The sequence below is a fragment of the Danio aesculapii genome, chromosome 22 (assembly GCF_903798145.1).
Source record: "Danio aesculapii chromosome 22, fDanAes4.1, whole genome shotgun sequence".
Classification (NCBI taxonomy): domain Eukaryota; kingdom Metazoa; phylum Chordata; class Actinopteri; order Cypriniformes; family Danionidae; genus Danio; species Danio aesculapii.
The window spans coordinates 18,639,192-18,659,344 of NC_079456.1; the positions used below are offsets into that span (position 1 = coordinate 18,639,192).

Below are 20,153 nucleotides of genomic sequence, written 5' to 3' on the forward strand. Positions count from 1 at the left end.
TTGTGTTCAAAAGCTACACATTAAGGTGTGAAAACATGTAAAGCTGTTCAATGTTTTTATTGGGATTTGCATAAAGCCTCTAACTGTAAAATGAATAGTTCCTAACAGTGTCTGACAGCACGTTTCAATGCTTTAATTGGCGATCTTGAACTAATTAACCATTCAAACGCACAGAGGAGGAGGACATTTCTGTCTGAGATGCAGAAATGCAGGAGTATCTGCATGTATGGTATTAATGATGAACTGGTGACTCGTAATGCATTTTTAAGAGCAATTTTCTGTGCGGAGAAGAAATCCTCGTTAGGTTTTGCAATTAGAAATGATGAGTTTGTCATAATGGTCCATTTCATTCCCCTTCACTGCTGGACGCCATTTAGATCAGGCTCATTTTAATGCTTGACTCCAGATTTGTTTCCTTGCCTTTATGACCAAGAATTCTTTCATATATGTGTATGTATGTGTTGTTTTATGTAGTTTTTTACATTTGGTCATACATTTTTGATTCCAAACTAATTTACTCTGTGCTTATGATTATCATTATTTTTATTAAAAATTACACAAAGCTAAAGCTGCTTATATGATATCACTATTTATTTTTGGTTTCATTGTTTTCAGAGTATTGTGTATATTTTATTTAACGGATAAAAGTTATTAATGCTTTCAATACATTTTTGCATCATCTTTTTTTTCACGTGATAAATTCCTGGTCCTTTGCATTATGGGCTCTATTTTAACGATCTAGGTGCACAGTCTAAAGCGTAGGACGCAAAGGCATTAAGGGTGTGTCCGAATCCACTTTTACTATTTTAAGGATGGAAAAACGCACTCTGTGCCGCGGCGTATGGTCTAACAGGGTTGAGCTTATTCTCTTAATGAGTTACAGTATGGGTGTGTTTTGAGAATAAACCAACAAGAGTCTCGTCTCCTATTCCCTTTAGGAGTCAGTTGCGTCGTGCCATGGCACACTTTGTAAGTGGAAAAACTGAACACTTCACTAGTGAGAAAACAGTTAAACAGAGCATCTGCAGAAAAAAGAATAGCTAAAAATACTTATAAAGAATCAGCTTCCTCTAATCATCCTTTACTTTCACTTTCTCTCTTTCATGGATAAGGAAACGTGTTGTACGCACAGACATTCATTAGCCTACATAATTACTTCCGTTTGTTAAGTGCAAAGATTAGTTTCAAAACTATTTCTAAATTCAGTTCTAATTTCCAGCAAACAAATAAATGAACAATATTAACAAAGTGTGCTTATATCCAAATACACATGCTTTACCCCATATGGTCCAAAACATGACAGGTGGACAAATCTAAACTTGTTTTTAATAAAACAAATATAAATATGTATATAATAAATAATACTGCTAATAATAATAACATTATATGAAAGCAAGTTGTCATGAATAAACTGACAAATCCCCCCGAGATGAAGGAGGAATGGAGGCAGTGGCTTTTATTTTTATGTAGGAAATAATAAGTTTTGTAATATTTTAATCCTTTATTTTTTTCACATTTGTTAAGATATCAGTATTGATGTACACCCTGCGTGTTTTCAGCAATGTGTAAGCGAGGTGTACAACTGACGCACTCTTCGCTGGACTTTAGACCTGCTTTTAGCTGGTCTATTGCACAGTCTATTTTAATTCCTCAAAATAGCAACGCACCAACAATGCGTCTTAACACACCTCTTTTCTAGACTGGAACACCCATGAGTCCACAAAGTGCTGCAAATGGATTTGTTGGTCTGAAAATAGCAACACGTCGGGGCAAGCACGTCTTGCGTCTTTGCGCCGGGTGTATGATAGGGCCCCAAATTTTTATTCATGAGTCACCCACTGTAAATACTTTTAATGTTCTAAAATATTTATCTAACAATCTATCTAACAAAAATATAAATGAAGACTAGTGTATATAATATACACGTTAAAACTATAAAACGGTATAAATTCTGTATTGGGAAATATTAACAAAACAAAGCAAATAAATATAAATGCATAACATATTCATACAGTATTTAATTGGTATTGTACAAATGTACAGACATTGATAAAAAAGATTGAAAGATCAGAGAAGTACAATAGCACTGTGATCAAAAGCGGACAAAAGACTTTAACCCCATTTAAATGCTAGATTTGAAGAGGAGTCTCGTTAACCTGTGATTCGGTCGACCAAAACTCATCTTATTAATACCCGGTATAAACATGACATCAGTTACGTTTAAATCGCTGACAAAAAAAATAATTATAATTTTAAAAAAATCACTGATTGAAAGACGCTCAAATTGCGCAATGACAAGAAATAATATAGATCGCGCCACAAAACACATTAAAATGAAAGCAACAAGCCTGATTTAAAAATATAGGGAGTAGAAAGTACAGATATTTGTGTAAAAATGTAAGGAGTAAAAGAAAAAAATTGTCAAAAATAAATAGCGAAGTACTGATACCAGAAAAATCTACTTAAGTACAGTAACGAAGTATTTGTACTTTATTACTTCCCCTCTCTGATTAGTATACTAGTTTCTTTATAGTATTTGTTTTATAAATAATGAATTAATATGTATTAATGTTATCAGTTTTGTTTTATAAATGAAAAAAAAAAGAAATTGTACTTTACTTTATATTTTAAAACATAATCATTTTAGTAAATTGTGAATAATTTCTTGTCTTTGCCATGATGACAATACATAATATTCTTCTAGTTATTTTGCAAGATACGATACTAGTGTTCAGCTTAAAGTGCCATTTAAAGGGTTAACTAGGTTAATTAGATTAATACAGTTTTAGTTATTGGATAGCTGTGGTTTGTTCTGTAGACAAAAAACAATTCTGATAATATTGATCTATTTTTATTATTTTTTTTATTATGTAAAAAATGTTTTTATTGCAGCTAAACTGACAGAAATAAAACTCTCCAGAAGACAGATATTAAAGGACACACTGTGAAAATGTCCTTGCTCTGTTAAACAACACTTGGGAAATAGCTGAAAAAGAATATACATTTCACAGAAGTGCTAATAATTTTGCCTTCAACTGTATTTTCATTTCAATAAATTTATATAATTTTGTCTTATTAGAGATTTTTGGGTAACACTTTAGTTTAGGTCAAAATTCATGGTATTAACAAACCATTAACTAACACTACTAGCTTAATAAATTACCAATTAGCTGTTTATTAACAGTTAGTAAGTTTGGGTTTAAGGTTTGGATAGGGTTAGAGATGCAGAATAAAATCATACTTTATAACTACTAATGAACAGTTAATATCTTAATAATAGGCAGGTAATAATCTAGTAGTAAAATTGCATGAAATGTGACCAAAACTCAAGTGTTACCGTTATTTGTTTACGTTATTATGACTATAATTGTTTTTATCCCTAAACTAGCATACATTTACGCAATTATGTCATTGATCTTAAATAAAAAGTCTGGTCTCAACAGCACAATGCATTTAGCATCTGGTTAAACTTAATAAACTTGATAGGTTTCAGAGCACATTTGCATTTCTGCTCCACAGCCGCATGCAGACGCCAGCACCGCAGTGCATGTGTCTAACTAACTTCATCACGGTTTTGGCAGAAATCTGAGCATGCAGAAAACTCAGCATCTGTTAGCTCCAAACCTCTCCCATCTGATGGAAAATGCCACCAGATGTGCATTAAAACAGCGCCGAGGCCTGTAATCAAACCAGTTTTTCAGATTAAGGCAAGGCACTGCAGATGAATAGGGTGAAGAAATTAAGTAACAGTCATTACAATACTTAGTGATAAGTAAATCTATACATGTTCATTCATTCATTTTCTTTTCGGCTTAATTCCTTTACTAATCAGGGGTCACAACAGCGAAATGAATCGCCAACTTATCCAGCATATGTTTTACGCAGCGATTGCCCAACACTGGGAAACACCCATACACTGGGAAACTCCCGCATTCACACACATGCACCACGGCCAATCTAGCTTATTCAATTCACCTATAGCGCATGTCTCTGGACTGCCCACGCGAACACAGGGAGAACATGCAAACTCCACACAGAAATGCCAACTGACCCAGCCAGGGCTCGAACTAGCGACCTTCTTGTTGTGAGGCGATCATTCAACCCACTGCGCCACCGTGACACCCCTACTATACATGTATTACATAAAATGTTGTATATATATAATTGCTATTTGCATGCATTCCTACCACACAAATATCTAAACACTGGATAAAGTCTAGTACAATTTGTTATATATGTAATTTTTTACACATTAAAGTGAAAGGATTTTACAGTTGGTAATTTAGGAATCATTCTCATTTTCTAATTCAGAAGATACAGCAAAGAGTCAAAAAAGAACATAATGAATTTTCACAAAAGAATTAAAAGTATATAACCAGTCGATTTATGCATAAACCTTTGTAAAAACCTTCGGAATACAGATTTGCATAAATCTGGTGCTTGTAAAGCTGCTGAAGTGGAGATTTATGACTCAGTGTAGGAGAAAACACTCATTTAGAGAAAACAGCCTTTAAAAAAATGCAGTATCGTTGAAATCAGCAGACACAAATTGCTAAGTGCAACAAAAATAAAAGTACTAAAATTGTGTTTTGGATGTTTTCTTTCCAATGATTGCAAAAACACATTATCACAAGCCAAAACTGCCTAAAATCTCGAAAAATTGACAGGTGCATGAAAAAAAAAAACTGTTTTTGCTTTCAGTGTCTTGCCTAAAATAACTCATCATGTCATCCACTGAGCAAGATTCACTCAGAAAAAATTGACAGACACACAGCTTGTTTCTATGGTTAATGCTTGGTCCATTGATTATGTTCACCTGTGCCTCATTTAGTTACTCATTATCTCGAGTAAGTGTTACCTTTACATTATATAAAATTTATTGTTAATATCTTTAGACCTGGACACTTCATCTGTTTTCTCTGATCAGACAAGTCTAACTTCGATTCTCGATCCGATCTTCAAATACCCTGCTCTCTGCAAATTGAACTACTTTATGTTGACTAAAGCATCAAATATACCACATTTAATATATTTTTTTTTTACCAAAACATAAGCTACAAATCTTTTTCAGCATACAAATGATTTTATATTTAGGCTGCAGCAGGCTTTGTACTTCACCCGTTTTTCAGTAAAACATCAGCACAAGTGCACAAGGCAGGATCTGTGATTTCTGTTACACATTTTTTGTCATACAGATATGTGTAATATTTCATTAGAAACTGTAAAGACTTTAAATTAATTTTTGTAAAAACTACTCTCCCAAAAACAAAACACTACCTCTATACACAAACAAAACTCTATAGATTAAAATATTTTTTTCCCTCCATTCACATAAATTGGCAACTGATGTGATGCTGCAATTTGATATTATTTTAGCATTTTAATTTGATCATATAACAGTTAACGACCAGACAAAATTAGTCAAAAATCTGTCATAAAACGAGTTGTTTAAGGCAAATATCTGACTATGTCATATTGCCTATAACATACTTTCACATGTTTGTTTTGTTTACATTTTGGGAGTAGAAAACAAGCATCAGAGATCAAGTGATCGCAATAGGCATGATTGTTGAATTGATGTTATGTTCAAACATGAATTAAAAAACAAATAACAAAAAAAAATTAAGAGGATTCCTCTATATTTAAAAAAAAAAGTTAATTTTACCCAGAAGAATAACCCAGGTCAACTGATTTTTTTTTTTTTTTTTACGCAAAACACAAACATTAAAATCAGAGGTCAACAAGTGCTTAAGCATGAATCTAATTTCTACAATTAAATCATCTGTGTGTGTATTATCATTCAGTGCAGAGCTACATTACCCGTGACCTGAAGGGGCACCGTATCTTGTTCATCATTAATGCCGACCACGACCTCGCAGCGGTACATCCCCGAATCGCTGGACCGCAGACCTGTCAGCACCAAGCTGGCATTGTAGCGGTTTTCTGGGTATCCCGGCAGGGTGACGCGACCCTGAAAGGCTTTCTTCACCTTAATGATGTTGTCTTTGGCCACTAGGATGGACTGCTGCTTCTGGAGACCATCCGGGCCACGCTGACCCCACAGTTTGGTCCACTTGATGCGAGGAGGTTCATGTGAGGGACTCGGGCTCAAAGTGAAAACACACGGCAGGAGGGCTGAACCTGATAGAGGCTCCTGCACCCGCTGGTGTGTCACTTTACGCATGTTCACCACTGTGTCACCCCTCACCAGGCCTAAGGACAGAGGAGAAAGACAACATTAAGACTGATGTGTGCGTTTTAACAAAGTGTTTCAGAAGAGGCACAAGTATAAATATGAGGCCCATATTTAAAACATAGAGCTTGATAGAGTATAACTGTTCTATTTGGACTGTAACCTATCTACTTCTTCTTTATTTTACCAGTGTTTTTCTTTGTTCACATTTGTAGTTATTAGTTTCTTAGATTTTATGATTGAATCTTTGGCTCAATGATTATGTTCACCTGTGCCTCATTTAGTTACTTATTGTTTCTTGTATTAGAGGCTACCTTTACATGTTAGCAAAATGATCATAAATAAAAGTATTTCTAGTTATAGGTTGATCAAGACTGACCTTTTAGGTCAAGTTAACAATTAGTAAATTTAAAGATATGCATATTTTTGTTAATTTAAGCTTAATGCCAAAATTGCAATAGAGGCGTTGAATAAATACATATATATACATACAGTTGACGTCAGAATTATTAGCCCCCCAGAATTATTAGCCCCCCTGTTTATTTTTTCCCCCAATTTCTGTTTAACGGAGAGAAGGTTTTTTTTCCAACACCTTTCTAAACATAATTCTCTTAATAACTCATTTCTAATAACTGATTTATTTAATCTTTTTCTTGATGAGAGTAAATAATTCTGACTAGATATTTTTCAAGACACTTTTATACAGCTTAAAGTGACATTTAAAGGCTTAACTAGGTTAATTAGGTTAACTAGGCAGCTTAGGGTAATTAGACAAGTTCCTGTATAATGATGGTTTGTTCCGTAGAGTCAGTCTTCTATGAACTGCTATGGCCATTCTTGTAGTCATAGAATTATGGTAGTTCCAGTGTTAATAATTAATTACACAATTGTAAAATTGCGGTCATGTTTAAAATGAGTAGAAACAATAAAATAATAATAATACATAATTAAAATCTAAAACTGAATAAAACAAAATTAATAAAGAGGATCCTACTACAGTATTTATTTATATATTTATTTATTTATTTATTTATTTATAATTTTTAAACAGGAAAAGATTAAATGATAATCGGGCCTGGCTCAGCATGAATGTTGTTTTTTTTTAGCAGGTACCTGCTCTGCAGAACATAAAAACATACAGACACCCTTATTTCATCCATTAACGCATGAGAACATTTCAAACAATCACCAACAATACAAAATGAAGAGAAACGGACTACTATCTCTGTGGCTACAGTGACAGTTGACCATCAGATGACGAGCATGGGATTTTTTAAAAAGTCTCAGTCTTGGTATTGTTTTTAGTTGTTGTGGGATCTCATTCCAGGCTTTTGTAAAAACACAAAAAAGATCTCTGTCCATAACAGATTTTAAAAGCTGGTATCTGCAAACATCCATTTGTTACATATCTGGTGGAACGATCAGTCCTTGTATTAAGTTTTGGTACCAAAGCACAAAGAGCTGCTGAGTAAGCACTATTTCAAATTGGATAGTACAGTTTAATCCCTGTGTTCACAATGTCATTTTGAAATGATAAAGCATTAGAGAGTGATAGAGCAAAACAATGATGTGTACATCCAGAAAATATATTGTGGATCTTATTGTACTACTGTACAGTCTAGCTATTGGCTCCAAGATTTCATTTGTTGTGAGTGACCAAACAAGCAAACAGTATGACAAGGTGGACAAAATTATGGCACGAAGATAAGTTTAGGAAACAGAAAGAGACAAATTTGTCCTAATTTTCCCATAAACAAAGAGCTTTTGTTTCAGCTTTTTACAGACATTTTGAACATGGTCACAATAAGTAAGGTGAGAGTTCAGGCTGATTCCCAAATATCGATATGCAGATACAATGGAAAGTTTTTGATTTGAGAAAGTGATGGGATTATATATGGATAATGAGTAAAAGTACATACATTCGGTATTCTTAACGTTATTAGTCAAACGATTGTCTCGCAGCCATTGTTGTAAATGCTGAATATCTGTATTTAATTTTTTTTTTTTTTTAAGATTTATTTTTGGCCTTTATTAGATAGGACAGTATTTAGACAGGAAGCGAAGTTGGAGAGAGAGAGCGGGGGGTAGGGTAGGGAAATGTCCTCAAGCAGGTATTCGAACTCGGGATGCCCTGACGTGCTACTGCACCATATGTCGACACGCTAACCACTAGGCTATTGCGCCGACAGATCTGTATTTAATTTATTGTTAATTGTGTCTGTACTTGATCCAGACACAAAAAGTACAGTGTCATCACCGTACAATAAAGAATCTGAATGTTTAATTACCTGAGGAAGGTCATTGATATACATCAGGAAAAGGTCCCAAAAATACACCCGTGTAACCCCATAAAACAACCAACAGTAATGCCTGCAATGTTGTAGCAATTTTAACAACCTGAGATCTATTGGATAAATATGATGAAAACATATCTATTGCAAAAGAAAAGAGATTAAAAGAAATCAATTTGTTCTCAGAAGAAATAAATAGTGTAACTGTTTGCATAGCATACTAGGCATGCCCACTTTTTTTAATAAGGTAATTTATTTTAAACAATTGTAATGTACAGAGAACTGCAGCAAAATTAGCAATATATGGCCAATTATACTGCAATAAATAGTGTAACTCACAATGCAATGCATTTTCCCCATGAACCAGTCAGTCGCTTTTTATTTCAGAATCAATTATTGACATTTTAATTACCGTTATGTATTTATTTTTATTATTATTATTGAATAACATTAACAAATGTCTGTGTTTATTTGTTGTTTATTTACTGTATTAAAAACTATCCAGAGCTCACTTATATGAAAAAATATCTAAAAGTACTCCAAACCAGATAAGTCGATTAATAAATCAAAAAATGATGTAAATGAAAAGGCACATGAAGGTCAGGATAGAGTCATCGCCCTCACCCAATCTCTCTTCTTAATTATAGTGTGTATGTGTTGGGCCGCACAGATGAAATTTCCCTTTGCTGCTGGAAGACTCCCTTCTTTACATTAAATCAAATCAAATAACGGCAGGGCAAGGCCAGACATGAGGTGCCGGCCGAAAGCCCACTCTAATGAAAATAAATCAATGAATCTTTGCGCTCTCTGTGGAAATAGTCAGTGCTCTATCGTCCTCCACCGTACCTCTTGTCATTCATTCAATCCGTCATGCAGCAATTACATTCTCACCTTCACATATGCAAGTGAGAAGGATGATAGGTCGCCATGTGCAATTTGATAAGCTATAATGCTCAACCCAGGCTCGTTGGAAATTTTCTGCGAATGACTTACATTTCTGCGAAATTGTAAAATTGCTCAGGGTACATCCTGCTTCCATTTCCAAACTACACACATACAAGAGGCTGTACAAGCCATAATGTTAATCATGATTCAGCACAGTATTGCTAAAAAACAACAAAATGGCTGCAAAATTAATACTTCAAGCTAGCATTATTGCTACTTTAGTAGCGACTAAATTGCTACTTCAAGCTAGCATTAAATAATAAAAACATGCTAGGTTTATGGCAAGGCATGCTAATCCATTCTAGCATTGTGCTGAACATGATAACAACATATAATGTGACAGTAATAGCTCAAATGTGTTAGTCAAGCATGCTAAAAACATGATTCATGTTAGCATCATGGTAAACCACTATTAATGTTGTAAAATATCATGTTTAAAAAAGTTATTTCAAAAGACCTAAATGCTTCAAATGACTAAGCCATCAGTTAAAAATGCTAGCAACATCTTAGTTCACACTAGCTTAATGTAAAACACAGTAACTCAACATGCTTGAATCAATGTAGAGAAGTAATGTACTCTAAAATATGCTAGACAAGCATGTTGCTATCATATTTTTAGCATTTTTAGCATGCTGGCCATGTTGCTCAGCATGCTAAAAATGTTAGCGACATATCTATAAACATGCTAAAAACATGATTCATGTTAGCGTACACCACTATTAATATTGTAAAATATCATGTTTAAAAAGTTATTTTAAATGATATATATTCTTAAAATGAGTAAGCCATTGGTTAAAAATGCTAGCAACATCATAGTTCACAATAGCTTAATTTAAAACACAGTAACCTAACATGCTTGATATGTAACAACATACTCTAAAACATGCTCAATCAAGCTGGAAATTTGTTAAATGTTTCTTAAAACTTACAACGTGCTAAATAAAACAGCAACACCTTAAAATATGTTCATTTATGCTAACAGTTTGGTAAAATATTCAAATATAGCAGATGATGTTTATGATAATATTGTAATTTTAATTCACTCTAGCACATTATTAAAACCTGCTAGCAGTGTGTTGAAAATGCAAGAAACTTTATATCAACTTGCTAATTAATGCTACCAACCTTTTAAAATGTGTTTTGAGGCTTTTTAATGAATCATTTCTCCAGGTAGACTAATCAAGGAACAAAATCTATTTATATTTTACTGCCTCTTGTGTTCTTGTCTTGGTTGATAATGTAAGTGATAAAAATAGCTTTTCACTTGGCCATTTTGTCTATGCATCAACCCTCTTTCTGCTAATGCTACCTATTGATTTACCTCATTCATTACTTTTTTTAACAGCTGAGACAAAAGGTATTACTGCGAGTAAAAGAAATCTCAATTTTCCTGTGCGGTTACAGCTGCCAGGGTTTGCTAAAAGTCACAATGTGAATGCGGTGTAAATAGTGGGTGAGTATAAATAATAAATTGTTTACTATTGTATAATGTATTCATATTGATTTAAGTCAAATAACTTTGTATGCCTCTCTCAAACTGCTTAACTTAGGTTTGTACTTTGCTTCAGAATCAATGATTGAAGTATAAACAGAGTTGTTTGCCCTTGCTGGACAAATTTTCTTTAAGGATTATGGGATTTTCTTTTGGAAACCTTTCATGTGTATCAGTATAATAATCATGAGCTACTTTGGGTAGAAATAAAAACCAATATTGCCTACTGTGGAGTAAAAAAACATACATTATGTATAGAGTCTACACTACCATTCTAAAGTTTGAGGTTGCTAAGATAAGGTTTTATTTAATAAGTTTCTTTTGTTGCTAACACTTCCAACACTACATCAAATATGATCTGTTTTTAAACTTATAAAACTTAAATTATCAAACTTCACACCTTCCACTTCTATTTACATTACAGCAACAACATGCTAACATTGTTTTAAAAAATGCTAATTAATTGGTAACATCAACATTCTAGCAACTAGTCATGATTAGAAACAGTTAGCCATTTGATTAAAGTGCTAGCAACAAAAAAAATGTTTAACATATTGTTAAAACATGCTAACAACATGTTTAAAGACTGATAAACATGCTACAAACATTGTGTGAATAATCTACCATTTTTTAAAAGGTATAAAAAATTTCTGAAACATGGTTATTTATGCTATCCATAAATGCTAACTGTGTTATTAAAAGTACTATACATGTTAATTCATACTAGTGGTAGCATTGTGTTGAACGTACATGGTGGTAAAATGAGAGAATTATATTTGTATTTAAAATCCAAGCTTGCAATATGTAAAAACATCTTAGCCACGCTGGTAACATAATAAATCCCCCACCAACATGTTTACAGTATGCTTATTGGTGTTAGCAATGTGTCAAGCATGTGAAACAGCATGCTACTAACATGTTTTTTTACATTGCTAGTATGGTTAGCACAAAGCTAACATGTTCATTTATTGCTAACATGTTAGTCATTTCTTTAAAGTTTTAGAAACAAGGACATTTTGGTATGTTGTTAAAACCTGCTAACAACAGTAAAATTTTAGATGTGCTAAGCATGCCACAGACATGCTAATTAAACTACCAACATTTTAAAATGACGTTTAAAACATATTTGTTAATGCTACCAATACATGCTAACCATGTTAGCAAAGTACTATAAATGCGTATTCATATTTGCAGAGGTGGGTAGTAACAAATTACATATACTTTGTTACATTTACTTGAGTAAAATTGTTGGGTAACGTGTACTTTTTGAGTACATTTAAAAATGTTACTCAAGTAAATTATTAGAGAAAAATCATTACTCTTACTTCGCTGCATTCCTTGGTTACTGTCAAATGATAATAAATATGATTCATTTGACTTGCTTGCAAATATCGCGAGGCGCCGCATTGGAGAGGTTGTGTCTCGAGAGGTTGCTATAGACGAATTACCAATCTACATCACACATGACGTCACACGGGTCTCCCGTTGCAAAAAAAGACAGGCTGCAATAGCAAACATGTCATGTTGTGCGGTAGGATGACAAATTCAATGCCAAAACCAAACTTTTACCATACACCACACTGCTTTAATGCCCACTGTAGAAGTCTTTGGCTTAAATGGGAGCTGAATGAAGTGACGACCTAATTTAAAATGCTGGACTCTGCAGTTTTCATGTTATATCAGGTAAGTTATCACTATGCTGAATCATACACATTACTCACTGAATCATACACATTAACACTGTTTATTTGACTGTAAACAATGCTGTACTTTGATAGTCATTAGCTGCTAATATGATTTCGCTATTTAGAGTTTGCAACTAATAATTTTATGAAATTATATTATTAAGGAGAAAGTCTGAATGTGCGAATATAAAACCAACTTTACCTCTATGTGTAAGCTCACATACCCTGTCGTAAGTTCAGGTGTAGTTCACTGTCAGAATGCAGTTGTTTTGCTTGTTAATGATTACCCAGGCCTTGTACAGTCCTGTCTTCTTTCCTTGTCTTTGGCTAGGCAGAACCTCGGTTTTTAGCTCTACATAGTGTTGAATCTGGTAATCATGGAACATTATTTCTTGCACATGACCACACAGAACAACATTGTTGGCATCAAAAGACTTGTAGATCTTTAACTTCTCTCTTGTAAAATCACTTTGAGCTTCAATAAGATTGTATATTTTGGGCTGGATGCTTGGTCATTTCGTCTGATCCAATATCTATTGGGAGGGTACTATCGCAAATTGACCAGTCATGCGAATGCCACTCACTTTAACACTAATTTTGCCGAATCACTGTGCTTACCACTGGGTGACGAGCTGTTATAATACGCTGAAAGCATTATGTAAATAATATATATAATATGTAATCAATATAACTTATTTCTAAGGCAACAACAAACTCTGTACAGCACTCTGTTCGGATGTCATTCCCTCACTGTAAATGCTAGCGCTCCCTTTTTTTTCTGCCACCTGCGCGCGAATCCTGAATGTTTACAAACATGGTAATTCATCTATAGAGACTCGTCTCCCGCTTTCGGTTAGAGCACGTGTGCTTATGTTGGAATGATGGCTAAAGTTGAGGAAGAAGCGTGAGTTGATACCAACACAATCTCACGGCAATTCGTAACTTTTTGATTAAGTGGCTAATTCGTACGAATTCGTACGATCTAATTCGTACAATTTAGTACGATTTGCTCATCCGCCAATGACGGTTGGGTTTAGGGGTGGGGTTAGATGCCACGCCTCCTTTTTAAAATCGTACAATTTCGTACGACTGAACTCATAGGAATTTGTACGAATTAGCCACTAAACTGTCAAAATGTAAAATACTTACGTTTTCTCGTGAGATCAGGCTGTTAATACTGCGGTTACACCATGGCCATCGACCATGCGGTTCAAGGACGGTCTGTGCAGTGAGTTTATCGGACCAGGTCACCTGCAGCCTCAAGTTCAGTCTATGTTTTTACTCTAAGATGTCAACAAGAATAGTTTGATAATGCGATGCACACTGTACATCGAACTGACATTGCAACATATACATGAATGAAAAAAACATGTAGTGGTAAGTGTCAAAATTATACCAATTTGTACCTCATTAATGGTCACTAAATTAATGGATTATTAAATTAATGGATAACTAAAGAAACTGCTGTTTAATGGAATTACTCATTAGCCCTGCACAAATAAGTCATGCACACTGTTAACCATAAAAAATATAACATTTAAACATTTTATATATATATATCTATTATATATATATACTGTATATATAGAATTATTAGCCCCCTGTATATTTTTCCCTAATATCTGTTTAACATAGAAGATTTTATCAAAATAACACACATCTTTGCCATGATGACAGCACATAATATTTTACTAGATATTTTTCAAGATACTAGTATTCAGCTTAAAGTGACATTTAAAGGCTTAACCAGGTTAATTAGGTTAAGGTTAGGGTATTTAGGCAAACTATTAACAATGGTTTGTTCTGTTTACAATAAAAAAATAATGCTAATAATAAAAGGAGTCTAACAATATTGATTAACAATATTGATTACATTTTTAACATTAAAAACTGCTTTTATTTTAGCCGATAATAAATATTCAGCAAATACTGTAAAAAAGTCCTTGCTCTTTAAATGTCATTTGTGAAATATTTGAAAAAAAAATTCATCACAGGAGGGTGAATAATTTTGACTTCAAGTGTACATATATATTTATATTGAAAGAAAACTAACTAACTATTTACTTGAGCAATTTTTCATCAGATACTTTTTAAACTCTTCCTCAAGTAACTTTTAAGATTGTTACTTTTACTTTTACTTGAGTAAAGATTTCCGCAAGTACTTCTACTTTTACTTGAGTATAGAATTGGGATACTCTATCCACCTCTGCATATTAGCATTGTGTTGAACATAGTAACTTGGTAGAATTTTTTAATTCATGCTTACAACATACATTTTATCCATGCTGGAAATATGTTTATTCATTTACCAACATGGTTATGACATGGTTTTTCATGTTAGTAACAAGTTATTAACATGCTCAGTACACTGCTAGTATGGTTAGCACACTACTAATATGTTCATTTATTGCTAACAGATTCATTGATAACATATAACTGTTGTGTGAAAATAATATAATATTTTTTGTTCTGTTTTACCATTTCTAGTAAGGCTATTTAGGGACCCTATTAAGGGTTTGAAAAATACTAAAGAAAAAAAAGAGATCACTCTTTTTTCACTCTTGATATGTTTGGAATAGCTTTTTATGTATTTAAAGGGAAGCCTTTTGACCCCATTTAAGTTTTGTATACAAATATTAGTAAGACATTTTTTTTTCAAACCTAAAATCCATTTAAAAAGCAAACAGCACCATCATGACCACTCTTAACAGGCATATTTACAGTTGGTGTCCATGATGACATTTAGCAAAAGCATGAAGCATAATGTCCTCTCTAACAGACACAAGTCATTTGTGGGAGTAATAGTAACTATCTTGGTGGAGATGATGGCGTCGGAGAACGGCATTTATCCTCTGTCCCCACAGAAATGGACTGTACAGAGGTGAAAACGCAGCCAGCGAGTGCTTGACAACATCAATGCCAGGGGTAAATGGACTCGCAATTTTCCTGTTGAATCAAGGGACACTTTTCACAAACATGTCACGAAACAAATCGCCTGGCCGAGAGGAAAGATTCGATTTGAGTTTGCTCTGCTGAGGGTCTCAAATCAGAAGTGCTGGTCAAAGAAAAGGTCCTACGCTATTTACTGAGGTCAAACACAGAGGATTTGCATGCAAATATAAATGTAAAACTGGTCTTACAGGAATCCACCTTAGTGTGTCATAATAATCATATAAATTATTATATATATATATATATGAACTGAGATATCAAATTTATAATTTTTACAAAATTATTGTCATAATAATAATAATAATAATAATAATAATTATTATTATTATTATTAATAATAATAATAATAATAATAATAATAATAATAGTAATAATGAACCAATCAAAATTAGATATATTAATATTAAATTGTTATTAAATTATACAATATTAATTGTATATTAAACTACACAATTAATATTAAAGTAATAATAATAATAATAATAGTAGTAATAACAAGCCAATCTAGATTATATATATATATATATATATATATATATATATATATATATATATATATATATATATATATATATATATATATATATATATATATATATATATATATATATATATATAAGTTATAATATATATATATATAATATATATATATATAAGTTATAATTAAATTAAATTATTAACTATTACTTGTATTTTAAATTACACTATTAATATTAATTATAATATTAATTATAATAATAATAATAAAAATAATACCTAGCCAATCTAAATTATATATATTAGTATAAATTATTAAATTATTGATTGTGGATTTCATTACACAATTATTATAGTAATAATAATAGTCGGCACCAGTGGTGTAGTGTTTGCATCAACACATGCACTCCAGTGCTCGCGGCGACCAGAGTTTGATTCCACCTCGCAGTCCTATGCCAATACTTCCCCTCTCTCTGCTTCCTATGCTTTCCTGTCAACTCTCTCTACTGTCTTATCGAATAAAGGTGAAAACCCCCCCCAAAATAATTTTATTAAAAAAAAGTAATAATAATAACAATAATAATAATTATTATTAATATTAATAATAGTAATAACAAGCCAATCTAGAGTGTTTATATATATATATATATATATATATATATATATATATATATATATATATATATATATATATATATATATATATATATATATATATATATATATATATATATACATATATATATATATATATATTAAATTACACAATTAATATTAAAGTAGTAATAAAACAATATTAATAATAATAATTATTATTATTATTATTATTATTATTATTATTATTGAATATGTGTGTACATATAAATAAATAAACATTATATTATAGAATTACTTGTTCATTAAAAAATGACATAAATAAAATAGTAAATAAAATCCTTTATACTATTCATTTATAATAGTATAAAAATCACTCTATATATAACAATATAATTGTATATCACTGCAACAATAATTAATATTCCACTATAAACACCTGATTATAAAACTATCACATTTTTTATGTTGTCAAAAGCATTTCCCAAACTGTTTTTCCACAGTTCGGAAGCAGCAGGACAATTGAAAACACTAAATTATAAATTATAATTTGTATGTAAGCTCTAGAGAGGCTTGACTCCTCCTCTCCAGTCCTTCCGCAAAATCTTGTCTTAAAACCTATGCTTCCCTTCCTATTCTTTGCTTCCATCTCTAGGGAAGTATTGCTCATGATAAGGAAAAGGCACATAATTACCTTCCTGTCGCCTGAATTCATGCTCAAGTGAGACTGCGGAGCATGACTTCATTTCCCCAAGTCCTCAGTGCCCACTTGCAAACATTCATAATTGCATTTCTGCACATTTCTCAGATGCATTTAAACAGATATGTTGTAAATTAGGCTGTGCGCCGGATACAGTGTTGTGCCAACCATGTAAAAAATGTGTTTCTTCTGTAATGTTTTGTGTGCAAGCGTGATCTAATTTGCCACATTAAATAAACAGAAATCAAATGCAGATACCTCCTTAAAAACCAAATTACGCCTCGGAGTCAAGGAATAAAAAATTGCTTTGGTCCCACATGGGTAAATAATGAATGTAAGAAGCATGGCGAAATATACTAAATCTGCATTTAGATGGAAATGTTTTTACAAGCATAACCCCCTGGAGATAGTCCTTTTGTTTGAAATTCTGCCGTTGTTTTTAATCTTCCTTTGTCCGTCTGAGGTCGGGCCAAAAAGAAGGTAAAATCAACCTAGGCTCATGATAAAAAGGTGCCTGTGGCAGCATTTCTGCAAAACAATATTATGTTGCTTCTTGAATGTTTCCAAGTTGAAGGTAGAAAAAGGCAGGGATTGGTAGCCGATAAACTTTAATAAACAATAATCCAAAAGTAAGTGGTAGCCTATCCAGATGACTGGCACATGAAAATAAACAAAACAAAGTCTTCCAGGCATGTTTCCTACTCATACTCCCTACTGTTCTCACTCTGAGCCGATTCAAACCATTTCTGAGATACGTTTGTATGCATAGACACAATAAAAAGACCACAAGCAGTGACTAACATTGGTCAATAATGCTCTTCTTGAGGCCAGGGAATTGAGATTTAATCTTCATTACCCCTCACCCCCATATCTCACTCCCATCCGGGTCATGGCACAAATGCAATCTCTCCAATTCTGCGATTTCTCTAATTCTGAGCCTGGTTAGTACCTGGATGGGAGTCCACATGGGAAATCTAGGTTGCTGTTGAAGGTGGTGTTAGTGAGGCCAACAGTGGGCGCTCAACCTGCGGTCTGTGTGAGTCCTAATGCCCCAGTTTAGTGAAGGGGAAACTATACTGTCAGTGAGTGTCGTCTTTTGGATGAGATGTTAAACTGAGGTTCTGACTCTTTGTGGTTATTAAAAATCCCCTGGCACTTCTCGTAAAGAGTAGGGCTGTAACCTCGGTACCCTGCCCAAATTTCCTCCATCGGCCCTTACCCATCATGGCCTCTTAATCATTCTCATCCACCAAATTGCCTCTATCACTGTCGGTCCACTCTCCCTATAGCTGCTGTGTGGTGAGAGCTCTGGCGTCATTTTGAATGCTGCACACTGGCAGTGGCGTGGAGAGACCCCCCCTCATGATTATGAAGAGCTTTGGGTATATGGCCATTCACGATAAATGTGCTATATAAATACACATTACATTACAATTTTACCAGTTTACCTCTATGAAGGATATGAACCACAGACATCGGAGCACTGGGTTTGCTGAAAAGCCAAAAGATTTCTGTCTCTAGCTTCAGGGTTTACCTCTAGGTTTACTCACAAAACTCTTACTAGTGGCCTTTCACTCGCCGTTCTATACCTCACCTCCATCCGGGTCACGGCACCAATACAATATCTCCAACTCTACCAGTCCACCCCTGACAATGTTTTGAACCACATCTCGGACTCAGGAGAGCTGGGTTTGCTGAGAAGCATGTGAATAACCCTCTTTAGACCAGAGGAGTGAAATTTACCCATAAAAACTCTTACTAACTGGCCTAGGTTTCACTCGCCTCTCTATACCTCACTTCCATCCGGGTCACGACACAAATACAATATCTCTAACTTGACCAGTCCACCCCTGAGAAAGATCTGAACCACATCTTGGACACGGGAGAGTTGGGTTTGTTGAAAAGCATGTAAAAGACCCTCTTTAGACCAGAGGAGTGAAGTTTACCCACAAAACTCTTACTAGCTGGCCTAGGTTTTACTCGCTTCTCTATATCTCACTTCTATCCAGGTCATGGCACCAATGTAAACTTTACATTTTTAGTAGTCCAATCTATGGTCTTCCAGGTTGGGGGTTGAGCGTTGGGCTAACAACCCACCTCATAAAAAACTAGATGTTACGAAACACCAACATAGTTCGACTAAATATCAACTTTGATAAAAATGACCCCGGGAGTAAATTATTAGTAGATTGTAAAGTCACTTTGTAAAGAAATACTACACACCTGTGCACATGCAATCCTGTAGTCCAGCAGTATTTGTTTTGGGTATCAAGTATGTATGGATGACTAAAGACAAGCATGACTAAAGACTTGAGTTTTTGTAGTTTACCAAAAAATCTTTTTCAAAAACTTGCATTTTCAGGCTCCCAACACTCTCAACATGGGCTCATTCTGAAAATGTATCCTTATATACGTTTCTGGAGATTGCGAATTATGTAGATAGAGCTACGTATGGCTACATTTCGCCATTAAAACGAACACTACAGGGCGGTATGACACTGTTTCTTTTCACGCTTACCAACTGTTTACCTCCATATAGATGGCTTTCCCGCTGTTACCAGTTTGTCCAGTTAGCTCGCCATGTACGTCGGTGGACTTGACACACAGAGAGCAGTTGACTAAGACAACAGGGTTCGAGTTCAGTGAAGAACAATTCCAGAAAGCAGGTAAGACAAAAACAGAATCCAAAAAATAAAATAAACAAGTAAAAAACAGGGTGAGAATGTGGTAAAATCTGAAAAAGTGGTATAAATCAGATGAGGGTTTTTCTTTTTATGGATTGCTTTTGAAAATTGTTGGTTGGGTTTAGGAAAGTGGGTGGGCG

At 33.7% G+C, this 20,153-nt stretch overlaps 1 protein-coding gene across 1 annotated transcript in view; it reads right to left on the bottom strand.

Moving 5' to 3' along the window:
- Positions 1 to 20,153, bottom strand: part of ncanb (neurocan b) — a 242,756-nt gene that overhangs the window by 139,198 nt on the left and 83,405 nt on the right. The window contains exon 3 of the mRNA XM_056447233.1: positions 5,821 to 6,213. Coding sequence (XP_056303208.1) covers positions 5,821 to 6,213 — 393 coding nt within the window. The remainder of the gene's footprint in view (positions 1 to 5,820; positions 6,214 to 20,153) is intronic.